This window comes from Papaver somniferum, chromosome 11, assembly GCF_003573695.1.
Source record: "Papaver somniferum cultivar HN1 chromosome 11, ASM357369v1, whole genome shotgun sequence".
NCBI classification, from domain to species: Eukaryota; Viridiplantae; Streptophyta; class Magnoliopsida; order Ranunculales; family Papaveraceae; genus Papaver; species Papaver somniferum.
The window spans coordinates 114755188-114777870 of record NC_039368.1 but is presented as its reverse complement, the minus strand read 5'-3'; the positions used below and the strand labels follow the sequence as shown (position 1 = coordinate 114777870).

Below are 22683 nucleotides of genomic sequence, written 5' to 3'. Positions count from 1 at the left end.
GATTGAATCTCACTCAAACATCTTCGAAATCCAAACGAAAATTTGGTTCCTCACTGGTTATTTTTCCCGCCAAAAAATATGCGAATTTTGAGAAGAAAGTGACCTCCCCCTATCCTGTGCTGGTCTCCCTTTAGCAACTGCCCTGAAATAGATGCCCCTTAGTAATTGGTCGCCCCTTATCCGTTTGAGGGGTCTGAATAGCAAGTTTCCTCCGGGGGTGCCCCGCGCAACTTTTCGAGCAGATTTTTCCAAAAATGTTTATTGGCCAAAAATATCTACACACACATAAAATACCATAATAAGTACAAAAATGAGCACTATCAATATATAGAATCGAGACAAATTAGACACAAAAATGTGTCTATCAATGAGCAATAGATTGTTTTTAACCAAATTCATCAAGTATGAACTAATGTTCTTAAGCTTAGCATATTTCGAGAACGATATTCAAGATAAACTTGACACGAAATTTTTGTTATGCATGTGTTGTCTAATTTAGTCATGCAGCAATGTCTCATAGATAGAAAGGTGAAAACTTGAGAAGTATGTGGTTCAGTATTCACTTAACTTTGTTGAAAAAGTTCTCCAGAGCTCTTGTTGATCTTCGCCTTCAAGCAGCAGAACAAAGTGATATCCGAATCTCAACTACATGCTTATATCCTAATCCCAGACTTGACTAAATTTAGACTAGAAATCAAGATATAGTTTTGACAACAATCTTGAGATAGCAACACTTGTGAGTTCGAACGAGCAATGCTCTAACAAATTCCATTACAATTTTTTTTACAAGTAGATCAGTTTTTCCAAAACTCAATTTTTTATAGTAAGCTGAAGATTTGCGCTAAAATTTAGAGAAGCTACTGCGTTATCTTGAGCAGACTAATTTATTGGGTAAATTTATAATATATCATCAGTTTCAACTGAACCTCATAATCGTTCTTTGTATGTGAAGGACACACACAAAATAAATTCGTTGACTAAGCTAATCTTCTATGTTAGTTCTGAGAACAATATACAAGGGATATACTAGGAACATGCAGGGGATCAACCAGGTTTTCAAATTATCGACTTAGCCTATTCTTTTTATGTACCTAAATATTGTACTTTTCATACTAACCATAATTTTTCCCAGTCGAACAACCACACCTAACTCCACAAAGTTTCACCACTCATCACAACATATATTTGGGGCAGTTAATAAAAGAGATTTGGTAAAAAGGCTTTCAATCTGTGTGAAAAAGCGGGGGTCTAACAACCACACCCAATATTTGGTTCGGCAATCTGTATGGACTAACTCCAATATAATTCTATGAGAATCAACTAGACAGTCAGAATAATTCAAGGAAATATATCCAAGAGTTGTATCTCTATTTGTCAATATAATCTGCAATCGAACGTATAGAAATTTGTGAGCCCGATTGATATGAGAAATAAATTAAACGGTATCAAAAACCAATATTCAAGTGTCAATCAATTTCAATCAACAACCAAAGGTTGGATTTACCAATTGATTGAACTACGCACAACCTGTGATATTTCAATTATATAGAAAATATAATGCGGAAAAGAAATAACACAGACACCAGAAGTTTTGTTAACGCGGAAACCGCAAATCTAGTATGCTCAGCTACTTCTACAGACCATCTAATCCCTGGCCATATGGAGGATTTCTTATAATATTCTATCCACTTTCCATTCTTATCTTGGAATTTTCCTTTAAAGAATTTGGTCCATTCTTCTTCTCCAGTTTGTATTTTCCATAAGAGTTTCATCAACATTGATTTGTTTATATCTTCTAACTGTTTTATACCCAAACCACCTTCAGCTAAAGGAGCACAAGTTTTCTCCCATTTCAATGCAACTGTCTTCTTGAATGATGGATCTCCAGACCATAGAAAGTTTCTTATGATTTTGTCACTTTCCTTGAGAACTTTTATTGTCCATTTGTACACTGACATATTAAAGATGGGAATGCTACATAGGACAAATCTTACTAGTATCAGTCTTTCCTGGAAAGAAAACAGCTTCCAATTCCAACCAACTAATTGTTCTTGTAACATTCCTACAACTCCCAAACATGTTTAGATCTAATAATACCTGGAGTTAACATAACACCCAAGTATTTATCTGGGAAATTTGATAAATTCATACCACAAACTTCTGCCAACTGATTCTTTCTTGCATTGCTTGTACCCCCTACAAAACACTTGCTCTTTGAAAGATTTATTTCTTGACCTGATGCTTTTTGATACTCTTCAAGAATTTGTAATAAACTTTTCAAATTTCGTTTTTCAACATTACAAAAGAGGAATATGTCATCTGCAAACATTATATGTGTTGGGTGCACTCCATTTCTTTGTAACATTGGTTTCAGTTTACCCTGCATCACTAGTGAAGTTAATCTTCTGCTTAAAACATCTTCAGCTATAACAAAAAGGATGGGAGAAAGAGGATCTCCCTTCCTTAATCCTCTACTAACATCAAAGTAACCTACTGGGCCTCCATTTATAAGAATTGAAATTTAGCTGACTTTAGAAGAATATTGATCCATCTTGTGAATTTTTCTGAAAAACCAAATTTCTGTAGAGCCTGATAAAGAAATTCCCATCTTAGAGAATCATAAGCCTGTGATATATCTAATTTTGAACCTACATTGCCTCATCTTCTCTTTATCTCAAGCTCATTAATCATCTCGGAAGCTAATACTATTTGATCTTGTATACTTCTTCCTTTAATGAATGCCCCTTGCTGTGGAGACACAATCTTCTGTACCATATTACTTAATCTTTATGTAATAATCTTTGTAATAACCTTGAAACTGAAATTCATTAGACCAATTGGTCTATATTGGTTTGGTTTTCTTGCATTTTTAATCTTTGGCAGAAGCATAATAAAATTAAAACGCATACCTGCTAGAATGAATTCTTTGTCCCAACAATATTGTATAGCCTTAATAAAGTCTTCACTTAGAATTTCCCAAGCCATTCTATAGAACCAACCACCAAATCCATCAGGACCAGGAGAGCTATTTGGATCCAGATCAAAAACTGCTTGTTTTATTTCAGCTGCAGAAGGAATAGCTTCAAGTTTTTTATTGTCTTCATTCTGAATTATTTTTGGAACTGCTTCAAAAACATCATCAGATATTTGAACTTATTTGCATTTAAATTTAGTTTCAAAACACCAAAATGTCAGCAATAACTTGTTGAGTTGATACCAGCTCACCATCATCTTTTTCCAACTCCACAATTTCATTGTGCATTTTCCTTATTTTTATATTTACATGGAAGAATTTTGTGTTGGCAGCACCAAACTTAAGCCACTTCACTCTAGCTTTCTGTCTTTCTATTTCTTGCTTATGTTGAGTTAATATTTCTTGAGCTCCTCTAGCATTAACTAATTTATTCAGAAGTGATGTATTATGGGGAGACTGATCTGAGATAAGAGATTGTTTCAAAACTTCTTCATTAACTTTCTTCAATTTTTGATTCACATCTTCAAAAACTTCCCAATTCCACCTTTTCAATATTACTTTGATATGCTTAAGTTTTGTTAAAAAGATAAAACTTGGATTACCTCTCACTTCTGTTTTCCAGGCTTCTTCAATGACTTTTTTTAAATCTTTATGAGACATCCATACTTTTAAAGCTCTAAATGGAACATTTGTTGGTTTTGGAATTGTAGCATTTGTTCCAAAAAGAGGACTATGATATGAAGTGCCTCTTGTTCCCACTTTATATCCCCAACTAGGATAAAAATTTAACCATTGTGCATTATAAAAAGCTCTATCCAGGTTACACGCTATTATCTTCTTCCGTGATCTATTATTGCACCATGAAAACTCTAATCCTGTTTTTGGAGCTTGGATCATTTCATAGTTCTGAATGCAGTTAATGAACTCTAACATTGAAGTAGTTAAAGGATTTGTACCTCCCTTTTTTTCCTCCATTGATAATACTGCATTAAAGTCCCCAATTATCATCCAAGGCTTATTGAATGTAGCTATCACAAATAACTCTTCCCATAAAACCCTCCTATGAATAGTAAAGGTATCATCATGAATACCAGTTACAAGATGTCCTCCCACATCCACTGTTATTGCTTGTTTTGTATTAGAAATCACCACTAGTTCCTTAATTGACATGCTCCAAAATAACCAAATGTTTCCTTTGCTTGTTGCAAAAGAATTGTGAATTATCTTCTTATTCATATTAGGCAATCTTAACTTTGAACATGAGTCAGAATTTACTCTTATTTTTGGTTCAGAAATCCAAATTAAAGTGGGACTAAAATTACTTGCTAAACTCCTTAATTTTTCAGAGGCTTGAAATCTTCTTAGTCATCTGATGTTCCGATACATAACTCTCATTTAGAGGGGTGTTGAGGAGATAAAGGACCCCTTCTTCCTGAATTTCTAGAATTTCCAGCTGAAATTTCATTTTTCTGAGCTGCTTGATTTCTAGTAGTAACATTTTGTCACTGGTTTACTCTTCAATTTATTTCCTTCTCTCAACACATATTCCTTAGTACCTTGAGTAACTCTATGTTGTGATGGAGCAATAACATGTTTAGTAACTTGAATCACATTGTTCATAGAAGGAGCATTAGAACTAACTTCAAGAATTTGTTGCACTGGTAAAGTTGAATTTTGAATTTCAAGGAGTTCATGCAGTTCCTCAGTCTTATCTTGTAATATATGAAAGCATCCTGAGTGAGAAGATTCCCCCTATGTAAATTTGTATGTATGGCTTATACATTGTCTTCCTCACTAAAAATTTTCTCCACCTGAAAAACAGATTTTGGGGTCTCTTGATCTTTTTTGGATGGGGAATTACAAATATCAAAACCAACTGAAGTAGGAATCTCCATATTTTTATTTTTCTTTCTCCACACTTTTTTAGGTTGTATTTCAATCACTGTCTCTTGTTGCTGCTCTTCCTTTTACTTCTGCATTCTGCAACATGGTGACCAATAACTGAACAATGAATACAAAACTTTGGTAGCTTAGGTATTTCAATTGATTGCTCAAATTTTCCATACTTTGATTCTATGCTGATTTTACTTGGAATTGGATTTGTCATATCCACTTCAACTAACACACTTGCATAAAATCCACTTTTTCTTTTCAAGGTTGTTTCATCCACTCTTATAGCTCTTCCAAATTTGTTTCCCATCTTTAAGATGATATCCTCCTTCCAATACTCAATACTTAGACCAGGAAACATTACCTAAACAAAAGCTGAAGTAATATTTTGGTTATCTAGATTAAAGTTTGGTTCCCAAGCTCTTAATTTCAGATCTTGAGACTCAACAATCCAATGACCCTTCCAAATCATGTTTTTGTCTTCTTCATTATCTAATTTTATTATAAAGAAACCTTTGCCTAAAGGGATAAGTTGAATAATACCTTTAACAACCCATTGCTTCCTCAAAGATGTTTCAACTGTTTCCATCTTCAATTTGACCAAATCCAATCTCCCGATCAGACTGAATCTCCATTCATTCAAACAATCTTCTATAACGTCATCAGGGATGAACACAGATAAAGCATCATCATTCGAATTAGAATTCATCTTCAAAATTTCATCAGAATTACGATCTAAATTTTTTAAGTTGGACCTAATTACAAATCCCACTGCACCAAATTCCAGGATTCGTAACAGAAATTCGTAACGACTTTGTGGCCTTTACAAAAAAATTTGTAACAGGCTCTATCCGTTACAAAATTTTGAAAAATTCGTAACAGAGCCAGCCACATGCTTCGTCACACCTGGGTCGTAACACTTGGAGTATGTGAGTGTGCCATTCACACACGTACCATTGTGTTTCCACCCAAGATGAATAACATTAGAGGATATTTCCTCCCACGCGTGTGCGATTCACATGCATGATTTCTGTATACCCTAATGAAACCAGATCGAAAATTTCATTTCTCTTTTTTCTCTCTTCTGCTCTCAGCCTCTCTTCTATTTCTCTCAACCGATGAAACCATATGAGTCTCTCTCAGCCTCTCTTCTCTTCCTCTCAGCCGATGAACCAGATTGAGTTTGATGAATCAGTTTCAATTCAGTTTGTTCATCATCTGTAATAGGATTTTTAGGACTTCATAAATTAATTTTAGGGTTTCTGTCTATATTATGATTCATTTTTTCGATTTTAATTTGTTCGTCGAAGTTCGAACTTGGAAGAACTGATCTTCACTCTCAGCTAATCGTGAGAAAGCATCTGTTCAACTTTGTTTAATTTAGGTATATATTTTTGGTTTTGATGATTTATTTTCATCCAGATTTATGTTTTTGTTTTAAGGTTTATAAATGATAATTGATTTAGAGTTTTTTGTTCAATCGATTATGAGATTTGGGTTTCTGATTTCAGATTTCTTTTCAGATGCAGATGGAAATGAAGTTCATAAGTTGACTGAGAAGCTACAAAGGGGTTAGCATAAGGAGAAGCTTCTTAAGCTTGTATATTTTCAATTTTAAATGAGTTTGAGTGAATATTTATGTTCTAATGTGATTTACTGTAGGTTTGGTAGTATTAATCAACTGGTTTTGTTGTATTTCTACAGCAAATTTCATGTGGTTTCTCAATCAACTGTCACTGGTTGGATCGGCACATTGTATTGTTGTTTCTGGTAATATTGTTTCGAATTGAATTTGCGTATTGAATCAAAGATGTCCATACAATATTGATTTTGAATATCTGTTCGTTGAGTATCGAAGATGTCCATACAGTATTGAATTTGTATTGAATTTGAATGTTTGTTCGAACCGAAACTCTTGATGCAGATGCGGTTGATGCCGGTGATAGAGCTGAGGAAGACGATGGTACATTTTCTAAGGGTTTTTCCTGTAATTTGTTTATTCATGCAAGTTTTTTTTTTATCATTTGCAGTTAAGGTTTCTTGGGTTTGTGCCGTTATTTTAAAAAAGTTAGGGTTAGTTATTATTTGTTCTGGTTTTACATTGTTTGTAATTGTGTAGAGGAAGGGGAAGATGAGTATGAGAAAGGTGGGGTTATAGTAGACGATGTTGATGTTGAAGATCAGGATAAAGAAGAGAATAGGCAAAGTAGTGATGAGGATAAACAAAATGAGAGGAAAAAGAGGAAAAAGTGGTTGATTTTCTGTCTACAAATTCTTTAAGGCTTTCATTTATATATTTCATTGTTTTATCCCTGAAGATCTGGTTACTATTATGAATGTAGGGAATCTGAGAAGAATTATGTCTTAGCTGAGGATGATTAAGAGTTACTGTAGGATCACAATGCGGGCTTTCACCGTCCTGCACTAGTGAGTATTCTTGTTCTTGACCCAGTGTTTTCTTATATATTTGAAAAGCTACTTATGTTGAAGATAGAATTTGATGGTAATGCATGCTTGGAAATATGACTAGGGAAGTAAAAAGTTCAAGCGACTAAAGAAAGCGGGGAGGGGTAATTATTTGGAGGAGCATACTGGTCTATCTGACAATGATGCAGCGGATAGAAGTGGTTGTAAGGGAATAAGTGCTGAAGAAAGTGGGAAGGGGTAATTATTTGGAGGTATGGCAGAGTTCGATACTTTATTAGTTCATCTCTTATGGGTTTGCTGCAGATATTGCCGAAACTTGAGTTTGCTGGCTGGCGCTGCTTGTACCTGTTTGCTTCCAACCCTGAACTTTATTTTAAGCATGTAGTTCATCTTTGAGACCGACATATTTGAATACATCCACATGTTGTTGAATCTTGAGTTTGCTGGCTGGCGCTGCTTGTGCGTATTTGCTTAAAACCCTGAACTCTATTTGACCATCAATTCAGAATGCACAGATGACATTGAAGGTTTAATATTGAGTGAACTTTTTATTGATGTTAACTGCAGGATCAGAAGATAGGTTTTAACAAGAACAAGAAATTGGTCAAGAAGCTCGCTAATAAATACCATGTATCTGAAACCGTTATTAAGCAAGTTCCTCGTCTTCTTGGACCTGGTCTCAACAAGGCAGGAAAGTGTATTTCCTTAAACCACAAATCTCTATCGGGATAAGGTATACTGAATGTATAGTTATTTAGTCTTTTGTCTTTGTCTGATGTACCTTTTATCACGCTCTAGGAAAGTTATGTTGTATTTGTTCTGGTTGACACAGGATCAAGGGATAAAGGTTCTTGTTAATGCTATCCAAGCTTGCACTGAAACAATAGATAGCCACAAGGATAAACTGGTAGTAAAGGAGGCACCAAGATTGGTGAGTATTAACTTTCTTGCAATCAATGTTAAAACCTTATGCAACATATACCTTAAGAGCTATGTAAAATGTTGTTATGTAAACACTTCTATTCAATCTTCCTCATAATTTTTAAATCAAGCTGCAGAGATGATGTTGTTTCCAAGCAAGTGGTATTTATAAATATATCAACTGCTTAATCTAGTTAGTGAATCTTACTCTTTAGACTCAATTCGGATGACTTCAATACGGAGAATATCCTCCACTAATTGAATTTTCTTATTAAGCTAAAACCTTAAATGATTGCATATTGGTACCATGGTAAAATTAGCTCAGAAACATGCACTTCTTTCTGCAGCAGATACTCATTAGCGTTAACGATTGTTACGACTAAAACAACATCGAATAGTGGTCGGGTTGAAGATGCTCCTGATGATCCTGAATCCGATATAAGACTTCAATGATACCTATAACAGTTAGGTGTTGTTCAACTTCAAACTATTGCAACTGATTTTTAGTAAATCTTCAGAACTCATGACAAACTCTATGTTGGTGTAGCTGGACTTGCAACTGATGCTCAAACTTTATTCATTAATTCCAGCATTTGCAGGATCTTTTGCTGATTTATTTTGTGTTTTGCTTTGTTGTATTTTGAAGGCATCAAAGACTTATCTTTGGACACAGTTATATCAGCTTAGAGAAGAGAGAGACATGAATCCTGAAACTTTTTCTAGTCTTGTTTCTGCTATTTTCTACGAGAAAAGGTTTGATTTTCAGGACTTATTTTCTTAATTGTATTTGGATTTCTCTCAATATTTTCTTGTTTGTTGGAAATTGAAGATACTAGATTGATGAAGCCACACTATTGCTGTCTGGAATTAGAGAGTTAGATTTTCTCAAAGGAAACCGTCTCTTAGGATTGTCTTCTCCTGCAGTAGCAAGTCTTGTTAACTCGACACATTGCAAGTCTAAAGAGCCTGGATAATTATTGTATTCTCCCAGAAAAGTTTCTCTAAGCTAACTTATGTTTTGATTGCAGGGATCTTTCGGGCAATAATTTTTCGGGTGTCCCATCTTCTATTGCTGATCTAGAGCATCCGCTTACCTTGTAAGTAAAACTGCTTTTCTCTGAAGAGTTGGTTCAGTTTCCTAATATCAACTCCTTATAAGGCCCGGATTTTTATTTGTGTTGCGAAAACTATTGTTGAATACTTAAGAGTTCTAGACCTCGGTATTCTATCTCAATTAATTACAACATCTAAGTATACAGTTTATTGTGTGTGTCATCTCTTCCAGTTTTTGCTTACTTCCGACATCTAAGTATACAAATTTTGTGTTCGCAGGTTATATGAATGATGTGTTTTCTGATCGAAAGGCTGGAGAATAAAGCAGCGCAAGTTTTGTAAGTTTATATGTGGGAAGTTATTAAGTTTATATATATTACATTAGAAATTTGGAACTCAGTTTCTATAGAATTTGATACTTAACAAAAAATTGGTACTTAGAAGAATTTATGTACTTACCAAAAAAAATTATACTTGGAAGAATTTGTGTTCTTTTTTGGCATGAATTGGTTGAATGTGATGTGAATTGATTTTTGAATGTAATATGAATTGATTGTTGAATGTGGATGATGGATGGCATTAACGGTGGATGCAGGTTAATAGAAAATACGGCTTATTTCCGGCGGAAAAAGAACTGCCAGTCACTATTGACCAGGTCAAGGTTGACTGGCAGTAATTTTTTTGTTGTTATAAAAAAAATCGTAACGTCTAATACCTGTTACGATCTTGTAGTTACAAAAAATTCTTAACGGCCCTCAGCTGTTACTACGTGTCATTTCGTAACGGCCACCAGCTGTTCTGACCCCGTTAAAACCGAGAATTCATACGGCATCATCGGCGTTACGAAAAAAATGTAACACCCACTTTTGAAACAGGCGAAGGCCGTTACAACCCTGATTCGTAACGGCTTAATTCTGACGAATCCCAAAATTTGGTGTAGTGTCAATTTCCTAATGATTTAATGTTCGAATCATCGAAAAAACTACCATCTAATGATCCGCAGTACCATGATTGTACCACCAATCATTAAAATTTATTTCTAAACACCTGAAGTAAAGATTAAATGTTATTTTTCTCGAATTTTTTTGAAGAAAACGAAACTGAGTTGTCGCCGTTTCAACCGCCGATTTTGACTCCGATTCGCAGAGCTACAAGGATTATTGTCTAACTCCCCCTTAGATGATCTTACCCACAACTAAGAGTTGCTACGACCCAAAGTCGAAAACTTTATAAACAAATCTGTCTCCCGCAGAAAAGTCTATTCTGGTAGATAAATTTGTCTCTCATAGAAATACCTACGAAGTTTTTGTTCCGTCTTTTGATAAATCAAGGTGAACATGAACCAATTGATAATCCGATCTTATACTCCCGAAGAACAGCTTAGAAATATCAATCACCTCACAATAACTTAATTATATGGTAGTAGAAGAAGTTATTGTGGAATCACAAAGAATGAGACGAAGAGCTTTGTGATTAATTTTTATATCTTACCTATCGGAGATAAATCTCAAGCCAATCTTAGAGAAGATAGTACTCAATACGATAGAACAATTAAGATCAGAACACGAAACTACAGAGAAAATAGTTGGGTCTGGCTTCAGAATCCCAATGAAGTCTTCCAGTCGTTAACCTATAATGGTTTTAGGAAAAACCTAGGTTACAGGAGAATAGACTCTAGTACGCAACTAGTATCATACAGGAGGTGGGGGGGTTAGGTTTCCCAGTTGATAGAGTTATCCCTTATATATTCTTCAAATCAGGGTTTGATAGCTTTGAAACAAAGCAATCAATATTCACCGTTAGATGAAAATTTGATTTAAGATTCAATCTAAGTTTGCTCAAAACCAAAGAAATATCTCTCCACCGTTAGATGGTCTTAACTTGTTACACACAAATGAAATATACCTTCATTTTGATATGGATAACCGTACCTAAACATGTATATTGAGTTGGCTCAACAATAATTAACCGAAGTTATACATATGAACACTTTTGTATTAACCATATTTACCCAACACTTCTAGATCAAATGGTAATCAAATGAATCTAATTCTGTTACTCATAGAGTTGTTCAATTTTTTATATTCTCATAGAAGTATACAAGACACAATTGAAACAAAATCGAATTTGATTCATGATTGTACAAAGTACTTATTCAAGAATCAATTCATGAACATTAAGCAATGGTTTGCAAAGATTGCATTCCTTAATTTATGAATGTATTTGTTCATGAGCATGAGATCAAACTTAACCGATTTTAGAACTTGCACCACTTAGTTTGCAAACGGGTACGCAAACTTAAGTTTCGAACTTTGGTATTGTCAGACAGTTCGCAAACGGGTACGCAAACTGTTGTCCCAGACCTAACTCAGGTAGAACCGTTCGCATACTGGTATGCAAAGTTGGTACCCGTACTTTAACAGTTAAAACCGTTCGCATACTGGTATGCAAACTTGGTTTTCGTACCTGAATCATACCCACACAGTTTGTACACTAAGTACGCGTACTGTGATGTTTTCCAGACATGGGTTTTAGTTCTAAACTCCCAGTTCAACCATTGAAACATTCTTAGAAGACGACAACGACTGTTTCACACAAACCATTAGCTTATAAGCAATTTTCAAGTGATCGAATGATCAATACAAAATATTTCGAGTCGACATCAAATGACTGTCTCACATAAATCATGTAAGATGTCTCAATGCAATTTTCACATGATCATCTTTTGACTTATTATTTAGTTTCCAACAAATAAATTGTTTCCAACTAAACCCGTCAAGAATAATGATGAACGTAGCTAAAGCAAAAAGCTTCCAACACATATTTCGAGAAAGATATAAGCGAGTTAAACTCAGCTCGAAATATGAAATGTGCATAATGTAAAAATCTATGTAGCTATACGACTTGGTATCAATAGGAGATATAATGGAATAGACTTCTGAGTGATAGATAAGTTATAGTCTCCACGTACCTTTTGTTTATGAAGTTCCTCCAAGCTCCTCAGTAGATCTTCGTCTTCAATTGGTGGACGTCGTGAAGTCTAAAGCCCGACTACACATTCTATCCTAATCCGAGACATAGCTATAAGTAGACTAGAAATCAAAACTTATAGTTTTGGCAACTAAACTTGACAAACAAGCTTGAGATAATAACGCTTGCGAGTTCGACCGAGCATTGCTCTAACAATCTCCCCCTTTGTGAACTTCAGTGAAAAACTATCAATACATATGGATTACAAAATAAATAAACTTTGTAGCTTCTCATCCAACATGCTTGATTTCCTTGGTTCTTCAACATTCCTTGAATTCTTCGTCACTCCAAGTACTCCAATGATTATAAACGTGTTCAACTATTATTACACATCATCAAAGTTCTCAAATACGAAAACAGTTGAAGATCCGTAGCAATAACAATACGAAAACAGTTGTTCTCAAATATTGTTATACAGTGTCATAGTATTATTACACATCATCAAAGTTCAATTGTATCACAACTTTGACAATAATACTATGATGATATGTATCACTCCCACTTAGTTAATACTTCATCTCATAATGAAAACCACTCCCCCTTACATAATGACCCGTAAACCATATGTATGTAGTGTGAACTACAAAATAATTCTCCCCCTTTTTGTCAAAATAAATTGGCAAAGGTATAAAAACTAGCGGGATCATAATGAAATTCTCATAGAGATACTTCATGACTAAAATATAACATATCAACTTTGTTTCGATGATTCACACAGTCGAAACTTAATGTATTCATCAAAGAGTTTATAAAGATACAAGAAAAATCCTACAATATCCCACAGCCGCACTCCCTATAAAGATTTGGCAATTAAGCACAAGTTCAATTAAGAACTCTGCCCCATAAAATTTCATTCCCGAAAGAACAACAAGAGCGACCTTACTTTTTCGAGAAAAGAAGAATTTCATTGGACATTAACAAATCACATGAAACATGAATTTGTATCCAGATAACTCAAATAAATTGACCACAAGATAACCTTAATGATTAATTTAATCGGAAAATCTCAACATAATAAAAACTTACGGAGTCATACAGTACTGTCACATAGAAGTGGATCAGGAAAAGATCAATACTGCGGAATACTCAAAAGTTCATTCTATTTTCCATCAATATTTGCATAATGACACAATAGACTTAACTTTTGATAATCATAGTTCATGGATGTGAATATACATATCCCTGTTTGGGGTGAAAATGGTTTTTGCTAGTTTTGGTAAATTCGTGTGTGTGTGGATGAGAAACGAGTCTAGACCCTAAACAATGTACTGCACGAGAGTACTTTTGATTCGAGAGATCAATCTGTACAACCCTGTTCTAAACCAAGAAATGACCGTTCCAGGCTTGCTTCGGTCACAAAGTGAAGGAGAAGGGTTGGTCTTAGGGAGGGAAGCGAAGAAAGTGTTGAGACCAAAATAGTTGATTCTAAAGGTGTGGTTGTTTATGACTTGTATCAGAAAGTATAATTGGCTAGCTTAATGAAAGCTATCAGGTGATTTATGGATACTGTGTTTCTCTCATGACCAAAAACTTGTTGTTTGGTGGAAATAGGTGAAACCTATTTATACAAGTCGTAGTAAAACATACCCTGGTCTCGTAGGAAGTGGAAACGATTGAGTAGTGGAAGAGTGGAGTAACGTGTAACGTTAGAATTTATGCCTCCATGATGAAGGAAACGTTTACACCATTACTTCTTGCCATTACTAATCGTCCTTCTTCATGACACTTTCTTGTAACGGGTGTATTGCACGCCGCACGCTGTAAACCGCCAGACCAATACCCTGATGAGTATCCCCCAGTTTGTGACATGTTTGATGCCTCGAATGTCTTCGTGGAAAACATGTAGCACTTTGCTACATGTGGCAAGTTAAAATAAAGAGGCTTTCCGCAGGAAAATAGGATGCGATGCTATTAGGCTTGTCTTGGCTGGTCGCCTGAAACTTGTCACAAGCCTGCAGGCTCGGTGGCCAACTTTGATGGCAGAGATTGTATCTCATGATGAAGGGTAGCCGTTGATTATGGCTACCTTCTGTTGGCGTTTGGTAATGGCGCAGTGGCACCTTTGGTGCATGCCAGCGGCATTGCAGCATGGCTGGCATGGCTCGTGCATCTCAGTGGCACGGTGGTGCAAGTGGCGCCTAGCATAGCCATGACCACTAAATTTAGGTGTCGGGTCGCCTAAAGGTTTCCAAAAGTCTGTTAGTTTGGTGGCAAACTTGGATGGCTGAGATTGCATCTCATGGGGAAGGGTAGTCGTTGATCGTGGCTACCTTCCGTTGGCGCCTAGAAATGACACAGTGGCGCCTTTTGTGCATGCTAGTGGCGCTGCGGCATGGCTGGCATAGTTTGTGCATGCCAGCAGCACGATGGTGCAAGTGGCGCCTGGTGTAGCCATGGCTGCTCAATTTTGGGAACGTTGGTGTTAGATTTAAACGTGGTGTAACAACATCATTTTTAATGGCCACATTGATCCCCATGTCCTGTGGAACATTTTTTGGCTCGTTTGGCGCGACAACTTTGCCTAAATTAGGGTTTGTCATGTCGAAACCCTAATTAGCACATATGGCATGTAGTATGCAGTAGGTGGCACGTTTGGCATGTGCACTTGGCATGCCTGTTTGGCGTGTGCGATTGGCATGCTTTTTGAATGTTTGGCATGCCGTTTGGCATGTGCGCCTGACATGTTTGACATGCCGTTAGTATGTTGGCATGGTTTTGGGAAGCCAACTTGGTAGGGTAACCTTTTGACACAATTTTCACCCTTTTTAAAGTTGTGGCAGGTTTAGAGCAACTTGATTGGTCAATGAAAGCATGGAGCCGGTCAAGTATGGGCGTGGCCACCCTTTTGGTGCGCATGGCAGGTTTAGTGTGACCTAATTGGTCGATGGGAAATAGGGCCGGCAAGATGGGCCCGGCCGCAACTTATGTGCGTATGGCGAGTTTAAGGCGACCTGATTGGTCGAGGAAAATATGGACGGTTTAGGATGGGGCGTGGCCAATGGAAAATGGCGCCGGTTGGCCTAAGGCATGGCCACGCCTCTCTTTGTTGCTGCTCCTATCCTTCGGCTCCTTATTTTCTGATTCTGGGCAAGATTTTGCATCGACTGATCCATGGCGGATTAATTACCCAGTTTGCGTAGGCTTAATTTCGACAAGCAAGGTCTGATATACTGCACAAAGCACAAAACCCTAACTTTTGCAAATTAGTCAGGATAATTGATTATATCCTATGTATTGACACAAAGTTCTTTTAAGTTTGTTGCCAGAGAGCAGCATGCTTTCTGATTAAATACCTTATGCAAAGACCTTCTCCTTGATACTTGGAAATTCGTGCTACTCTGCTGCGAGTGAACACAAATTGTCATGCCATATCAACAGTAAGGGTTCATCCGGGCAACATAGCACATAAAGCATTCAAAGAAACTTATATTAATTGAATGTAGGCAAGGTGCCAAAATTTACAAAATACCTGGGATTGTTGCTACATGCACCATTTTGGGTAAATTTTATGAGAGAATATTGAGTTGCTCAATAAGTGTGCCAGTGAAGAGGTTAAACACCCATCACCTTTACACGGCTCTGTCTCTTTATAGAGTGTCGGCCTATTAGATGCAGGTTTTTACAATTTTTGCCCTGAACTAAGAGCCACCATCAACATTAAGTCCCATGTTTAGAACGTAACAGTGGCATTGTTGCGGGGTAAGCATGAGATGGTGACATACAAGAGTAAAATTGAAAGGAAAAGAATGAAGAAATTTCCAGGGAAATCCGACTAACCTTTGGCAGGAGGTACAAATAGTCTATGATACTTGTGTCGGCGGCTTGGCATGTTTCCGTCTTGGCCACAGGGTGCTGGCGAGATTTGCTTTCAGGAACGTTGGTGCCAACTTGGGCCATGGGGCTGATGCTGACACCGCATCTTCGGCCGTGGAGCGGTAACGATGGCATTGCTGGATTGGGCCACGAATCGGTGGATGGCGTTAGCTGGCTAGGTTACATGATGGGAGGAGATAACACGGCTTTGATCACGGAGTGCTGGAGTCATGGCGCTGCTTGCTAGGTTGTGGAGAGGGAAGATGGCGCTGCTTTGGCTGGCTGCGGAGCGGGAAGATGGCGCTTGCTAGGTCATGAAATGGTAGGGATGGCTGCTGACATGGATTCCAAACCCTAACTATCCGTACATTCAAGTATCTAATCCAGTTGGTATCCCGCTTTCAGAGTCTTGATGCACGACTGGTAAAAGGGTTTTCTTTCTCAGGCATCATCAATCCGCCCAATATAAGAGGCGATCTTGAACCTTTCTTTCATATAGATCACTATAGAATTGCGTCCATCCTCTTCGCAGGTATCGTCTCTTGTCTCTTCTCCTAGTTCTCTATTTTTCCTTCTTCATCATGTAGATTGCCGATGCAGACATAATGTAAAAAAAAATTTTGTTTGTTTGTAGTGCACAATGGGATCTTCCGGTAATGATCATACCTTTGACTCCTCGGAGAATTTTTTTGAAGCTGACAAACCCAGGTTTTCTTCACATGAGGAGATATTAAACCAAATCAACCCTTTGTTTCATGCAGCCGACCGGATTATACAAGGCATGTCTCTCACCCATCTACGCATCGTGCGTGTGCGCGCTCGGGCTTTCATGGCTTTGATGGACATGGAGAAGAAATGAAGAAATGATGAGGCGTCCCAGCAAGTCGGGAAATCTCAAAGTGATGAATCTTCTCCACATACCAATGTCAGGGATAATCGATTCGCTTCTCAATTGAAACGGCGAAGGACTGAGCCCAAGAAACTTCTGGGCGAGAGCCAGCTTGATTACCCCGTCCATAAAGGAATCGTAATCCTTGATTCTGACATGGACGAACTGGAGCATCCTCAAGGGGTTGTTGGAAAAGTTCCTGAGAAAGATGTTGACGCGGTTTACAAGACTGGGGCAGCTTCCGGAGTGGACACCGAAACTGCTGCTGGGGGAGTTGAACCAATCGCTGAGGACGTTGTCAAGCTAGATGGTGAGGCGGCGAAAACATATGTTGGAGATGTTGTTGAAAAGGATCCTGAACGGGATGCTGAGGCTTCTGCTGAAACGACTTCTGGATGGTATGTTGAAACTGCTGCTGAAACGGCTTCTGGATGGAATATTGAAGCTGCTGCTGAAACGACTTCTGGATGGGATATTGAAGCTGCTGCTGAAACGGATTCTGGATGGTATGTTGAAGTTGCTGCTGAAACGGCTTCTGGATGGAATATTGAAGTTGCTGCTAAAACGGCTTCTAGATGGGATGTTGAAGCTGCTGGTGAAACGGCTTCTGGATGGAATATTGAAGCTGCTGCTGAAACGACTTCTAGATGGGATGTTGAAACTGCTGCTGAAACGACTTCGGGATGGAAGGTTTGCTGTCGGAGAGGGTGCTGGGGAAAGTGCTTGAAAAAGCTCTGATGGAGGCGTCATTGACCAAGGTGTCTTGTCATTCACAACTTGTTTTCCATTTTGCGATTTCCTTCCGCAGAGAAAACAATCTTTTCGTAGATCGTAGATGTTTTTGATACTTCAGTTTTTCTTTTTGTTCATGCGACTTTTACTGGATTTTCCTTCGCAAATTACACAGGACGTCTGTGACATGCCGCCTGGGTATGTAAAAGTGTGAGCGGTCACAAGCTAGGAAGCACATTGTGAGAAGTAGAGAATCCTCGTCAGGTAAAAGTTGAAGCCAGATCTTCTTGAAGGAAGGCATCCGTGCCGCCACTCGATGATCTTCTTCCTTGCACATTCCCTTCTTCAATATTTTCTTTTCTTTTTCAAATAAGATATTTCTTGTAGGGTTTGATTTTTTTGTTTTTTAATTGATGGGTAATGATTTTGTGGGTTTGCTGGATACTTTCCCCTTGGGATGATTTAGGAAAACTTATTTTGAAATAAAGATGTTTTTAATCAAAATCGAAACCCTAATTATGAATGCAAGCAGTGCAATCATTTTGAAGGGATTACAAATATTGTAGGGAAAAGGGAAATTACTGATGGAAATACTTAAAAGGAAAACGCTGGAGGAAAAGGTAGCACAACGTTTTAGGTATTGAAGGGATTGAGTCATCGCGAGTGAATTGTCGCGCCTTCCAGTTCGTCGGCACTGATGAGTTTGCAGTAACCTCCCAAGATAACATCTGCTACCAGGTATGGCTCGTCTTCCCTTTCTTTAGGCGAATCAGGTTGAGCGGCTAGCTTCACTGTTACATCTCCAACTTGAAACGCGGTCGCCTTGACTACCATATCTCCAATTTGAAACGGGTTTGGGCGTTGCGCAACCACTTGATTTTTAAGCTCATTATCTTTGACTGAGGCAACTTCTAAATTTTTGACAAAGCATTTGAAAGGCCCATAATCCCATTCACATCTCTTAATGACACTGGATCGAGTCCCCATGCCTGACCGAGAGGAGAAGTGACTGGGTGCAGAAAGGGTTGTTCAATAAGACTTACTTGTGTTCGGAATCTTCGGATGAACGTCGACGGGCTTTCTCCAGGTAATTGAGTTACCTTGGTAAGTTGTTGATAAGGCAACATGTGATCTTCAGGGTTGGATGGCTTGTTGAAAATTCTTTCGGGTATCGACACCGACAGAGGGGATACTCCTAATTTCGTTTTACTGCCATGTACCCATGAGCGCCCCAAAATCATGTCATAATTTGAAAGTTCTTTGACAATGTGGAATTTACCATGTGTTAGAGCATCTCCTACCTTAAGTTCAAGGTTGATGTAGCCATATGCATCTATTGCTTCTCTTTCCAAGTTTTTGACCACAATTGGGGAAAGAGTAGCCTCTTGCTTCGAAATTCTTGCAGCTCTCAGAGTCTTGATGGTAACGATGTTGAAGTCAGAGGCCGCATCGATCAACGTGCTATCAAGCTCGGCATCCCTCAGATAAACCATGGTCAGCAGTCCCCAGTTGCATTTCCCAACACCGCTTCCTGAGAGAGCTTGGGATTCTGGTGTGGTTTCTTCAATAGGAAAAAGTCGCTTGCCCGACACAACGTGATTAAGGGCTGTGAACATATCTTGACGCTGCGCCTTGGAGAAATAGAGAATTTCGCATACATGCTGCATCATGGATTGCATGGTTTTGTGAACAGAGTCTCCAGAGAGCATGCAACTCCTGACTGGAAGAGGATCTCTGTGAACTCCCTTATTTCTCAGTTGAAGTTCCCCTGCCTCCACCTTTTATTTGAAGATACGCTTTAATATACTACATTCACTGGTCGGGTGATGGACAAACCGGTGGTAGCGGCAATACTTAGGGTTTTCCATTTCCTCTTCAGTTGATTGGCTCCTGATAGGAGGCAGCTTGATGGCGCCATCTTGGATCCATGCTTTCAAGAGTTCAATTTCTTAGATTGGGAACGGGAAATCTAAGGCCTTTTCTCCGGCTTCTTGATGCTGCGCAGGAGCCTTAGCTGCGGTCTTTCACGATGGAGCCGCCTGATGTACTGGAATTGCGCGCTTGGATTGTTGTTCTGCCGCTGGAGCCTTCCTTTTTCCTCTTTCACTTACCACGCTCACAGAGGGGCCAGTGTTGTATTGCTTGTTGATGAAACGTCTATTTCCTCGAGTTTCGCGTGCGTATTCAACCTTGGCTGGCCTGGTTCTTTCCAGCAATGCTGGTGCTGTTGTGGCCGACCGTTTAGCAGCCTCATGAAGTTCAGAGAATGTCTGGAATCGCAGATTCTCTAGTAAGGCATGGTAGATGGGAACCATGCCATTGATGCAAGAATCCACTAATTGTTGTTCGGTCACATTTGGGTCGTGAAAATCAAGCGCTTGAATTCTGAATCTTTTGATATAATCATTTGGATGTCCATTGTTTCGTTAAAACATCCTTCCTAAATCTGAGAAGATAATTTGCTCAGACAAAAAGAAGTACTTTTTATAGAAAGTCGTGACCATGTCACCCCAGTTGGATATACTGTTCGGTGCAATGTTGTTGTACCACGTGTATGCTCTTCCGGTAAGTGACTTCGAAAACTCTTTCAAATGAAGAACATGATTGTATTCGTGCTCGCCCAAGGATTCCAAAAATCGAGAGACATGTTCACGCGCATTATCGGTTCCGTCATACAAGGATAATTGAGGAGAAGAGTATCCTCTCGGAAGAGGAATTCTTTGTACTTCAGGAGGATACGGGGGTTGATGTTGATGCATGTCCGCAAAATCGCTTTTGTCTCGGTTTCGAAGAAGTCGTTCCAAATATTCTCGTGTGACAAAATTGGATGGTTGACTCCTCTCCGACGGAGCTCCTGAATGAGTTTCTTCATCTACAAAGGTCCGCCCTGCTGAGTTATCGGCGCCAGGAGTATTGAAGGTACTCCTCATTGGCTCTGGTCGGCGTGATGCCTGTGGTAGTCGCTCCGTCAGTGTCTTGAGAAAAATAAACACTTCTTTCTGAGTCAAAGCCATGTCCGTTTGATATCTAGCGAGAACCTCTTGTATTTCCATCAAATCAGCAAAGGTGATATGGGATCGGCTTCCTCTGGCTCCCTCAGTTTCTCGTCATGAGGGTGGAGTAGCAGCGGCTCTGGTGACGGTTGGAGGTGTCACACTTTAAGAAACGTTTGGGGGTGGCGACAGCGGCCTGGCTCTGGTGACCGGAGGAGTAGCGCCTAAAGGAACGTTTTCCGCGCCGCTGGTGCTGATAGGTGGCGTATTAATGCCACTGGAAGGAACGTTAATACCGACTGTATTTTCAGCGCTAGTGTTTTCAGGGTTTGTTGCTGATCCGGACCCGAGTTCTACCATCTTGAGATTGGGATTGAAAAATGAAATTGGAAATTGATATTACAACCGAGAGATTAATCTCCCACTGTGGTCTCCAATTGTTTGAGGGTGAAAACGATTTCTGCTGGTTTTGGTAAATTCGTGTGAGTGGATGAGAAACGAGTCTAGACCCTAAACAATGTATTGCACGGGAGTACTTTTGATTCGAGAGATCAATCTGTACAACCCTGTCCTAAACCAAGAAATGGTTGTTCCAGGCTTGCTTCGGTCACAAAGTGAAGGAGAAGGGTTGGTCTTAGGGAGGGAAACGAAGAAAGTGTTGAGACCAGAATAGTTGATTATGAAGGTGTGGTTATTTACGACTTGTATCAGAAAGTAGAACTGGCTAGCTGAATGAACGCTATCAGGTGATTTATGGATATTGTGTTGCTCTCCTGACCAAAAACTTGTTATTTGGTGGAAATACGTGAAACCTATTTATACAAGTCGTAGTAAAATGTACCCTGGTCTCGTAGGAAGTGGAAACGATTGAGTAGTGGAAGAGTGGAGTAAGGTGTAACGTTAGAATTTATTCTTCCATGATGAAGGAAACGTTTACACCATTACTTCTTGCCATTACTAACCACCCTTCTTCATGACACTTTCTTGTAACGGGCGTATTGCACGCCACACGCTGTAAACCACCAGACCAATACCCCAGTGAGTATCCCCCAGTTTGTGACATGTTTGATGTCTCGAGTGTTTTCGTGGAAAACATGTAGCACTTTGCTACATGTGGCAAGTTAAAATCAATAGGCTTGCCGCAGGAAAATAGCATGCGATGCTATTAGGCTTGTCTTGGCTGGTCGCCTGAAACTTGCCACAAGCCTGCCGGCTCGGTGACAAACTTTGATGGCTGAGATTGTATCTCATGATGAAGGGTGGCCGTTGATTATGGATACCTTCTGTTGGCGCCTGGTAATGGTACAATGGCACCTTTTGTGCATGCCTGGCATGGCTCGTGCATGTCAGCGGCACAGTGGTGCAAGTGGCGTCTGGCGTAGGCATGACCCCTAGATTGAGGTGGCAGGTCGCCTGAAGGTTGCCACAAGTCTATTAGTTTGGTGGAAAAAATGGATGGCTGAGATTGCATATCATGAGGAAGGGTAGCCGTTGATTGTGGCTACGTTCCGTTGGCGCCTGACAATGGCACATTGGCGCCTTTAGTGCATGCTAGTGGCGTTGCGGCATGGCCGGCATAGTTTGTGCATGCCAGCGACACGATGGTGCAAGTGGATCCTAGTGTAGTCATGGCCGCTGGATTTTGGGCACGTTGGTGTTAGATTCAAACGTGATGTGGCAACATCAGTTTTAATTGCCACATTGATCCCCATATTCTGTGGAACATTGTTTGGCTCGGGTGGCGCGACAACTTTGCCTAAATTAGGGTTTTTCATGTCGAAACCCTAATTAGCGTATATGGAATGTAGTATGCAGTAGGTGGAACGTTTGGCATGTGCACTTGGCATGCCTGTTTGGCGTGTGCGATTGGCATGCTTTTGGCATGCCATTTGGCATGTGCGCCTGGCATGTTTGTTTTTGGCATGTTTGACATGCCGTTAGCATGTTGGCATGGTTTTGGG

General features: G+C 39.0%; 1 protein-coding gene and 1 long non-coding RNA gene across 9 annotated transcripts; one reads left to right on the top strand and one right to left on the bottom strand.

Annotated features, from left to right (window-relative positions):
* Positions 1 to 1367: 1367 nt before the first annotated feature.
* LOC113324961 lies at positions 1368 to 5573 on the bottom strand. The gene is made up of 7 exons (XM_026573228.1): positions 5408 to 5573; positions 4531 to 4632; positions 3218 to 3957; positions 2910 to 3105; positions 2098 to 2499; positions 1811 to 1951; positions 1368 to 1384 (listed from the first exon to the last, which is right to left on the bottom strand). The coding sequence occupies exons 1-7, from the start codon at positions 5571 to 5573 to the stop codon at positions 1368 to 1370; spliced, it is 1764 nt and encodes a 587-aa protein (XP_026429013.1).
* A 380-nt stretch (positions 5574 to 5953) lies between these two features.
* Positions 5954 to 9826, top strand: LOC113323763. 8 transcript variants are annotated; one of them, XR_003347817.1, is made up of 13 exons: positions 5954 to 6248; positions 6394 to 6464; positions 6569 to 6634; positions 6789 to 6827; positions 6984 to 7116; positions 7207 to 7291; positions 7395 to 7750; positions 7859 to 8024; positions 8124 to 8222; positions 8560 to 8676; positions 8859 to 8965; positions 9241 to 9309; positions 9545 to 9826. It is a non-coding gene; the product is annotated as an uncharacterized LOC113323763 (long non-coding RNA). The 8 variants fall into 8 exon arrangements; XR_003347818.1 differs by having other exon boundaries at positions 6388 to 6435; XR_003347812.1 differs by having other exon boundaries at positions 6388 to 6464; positions 8563 to 8676.
* The last annotated feature ends 12857 nt before the right edge of the window (positions 9827 to 22683 follow it).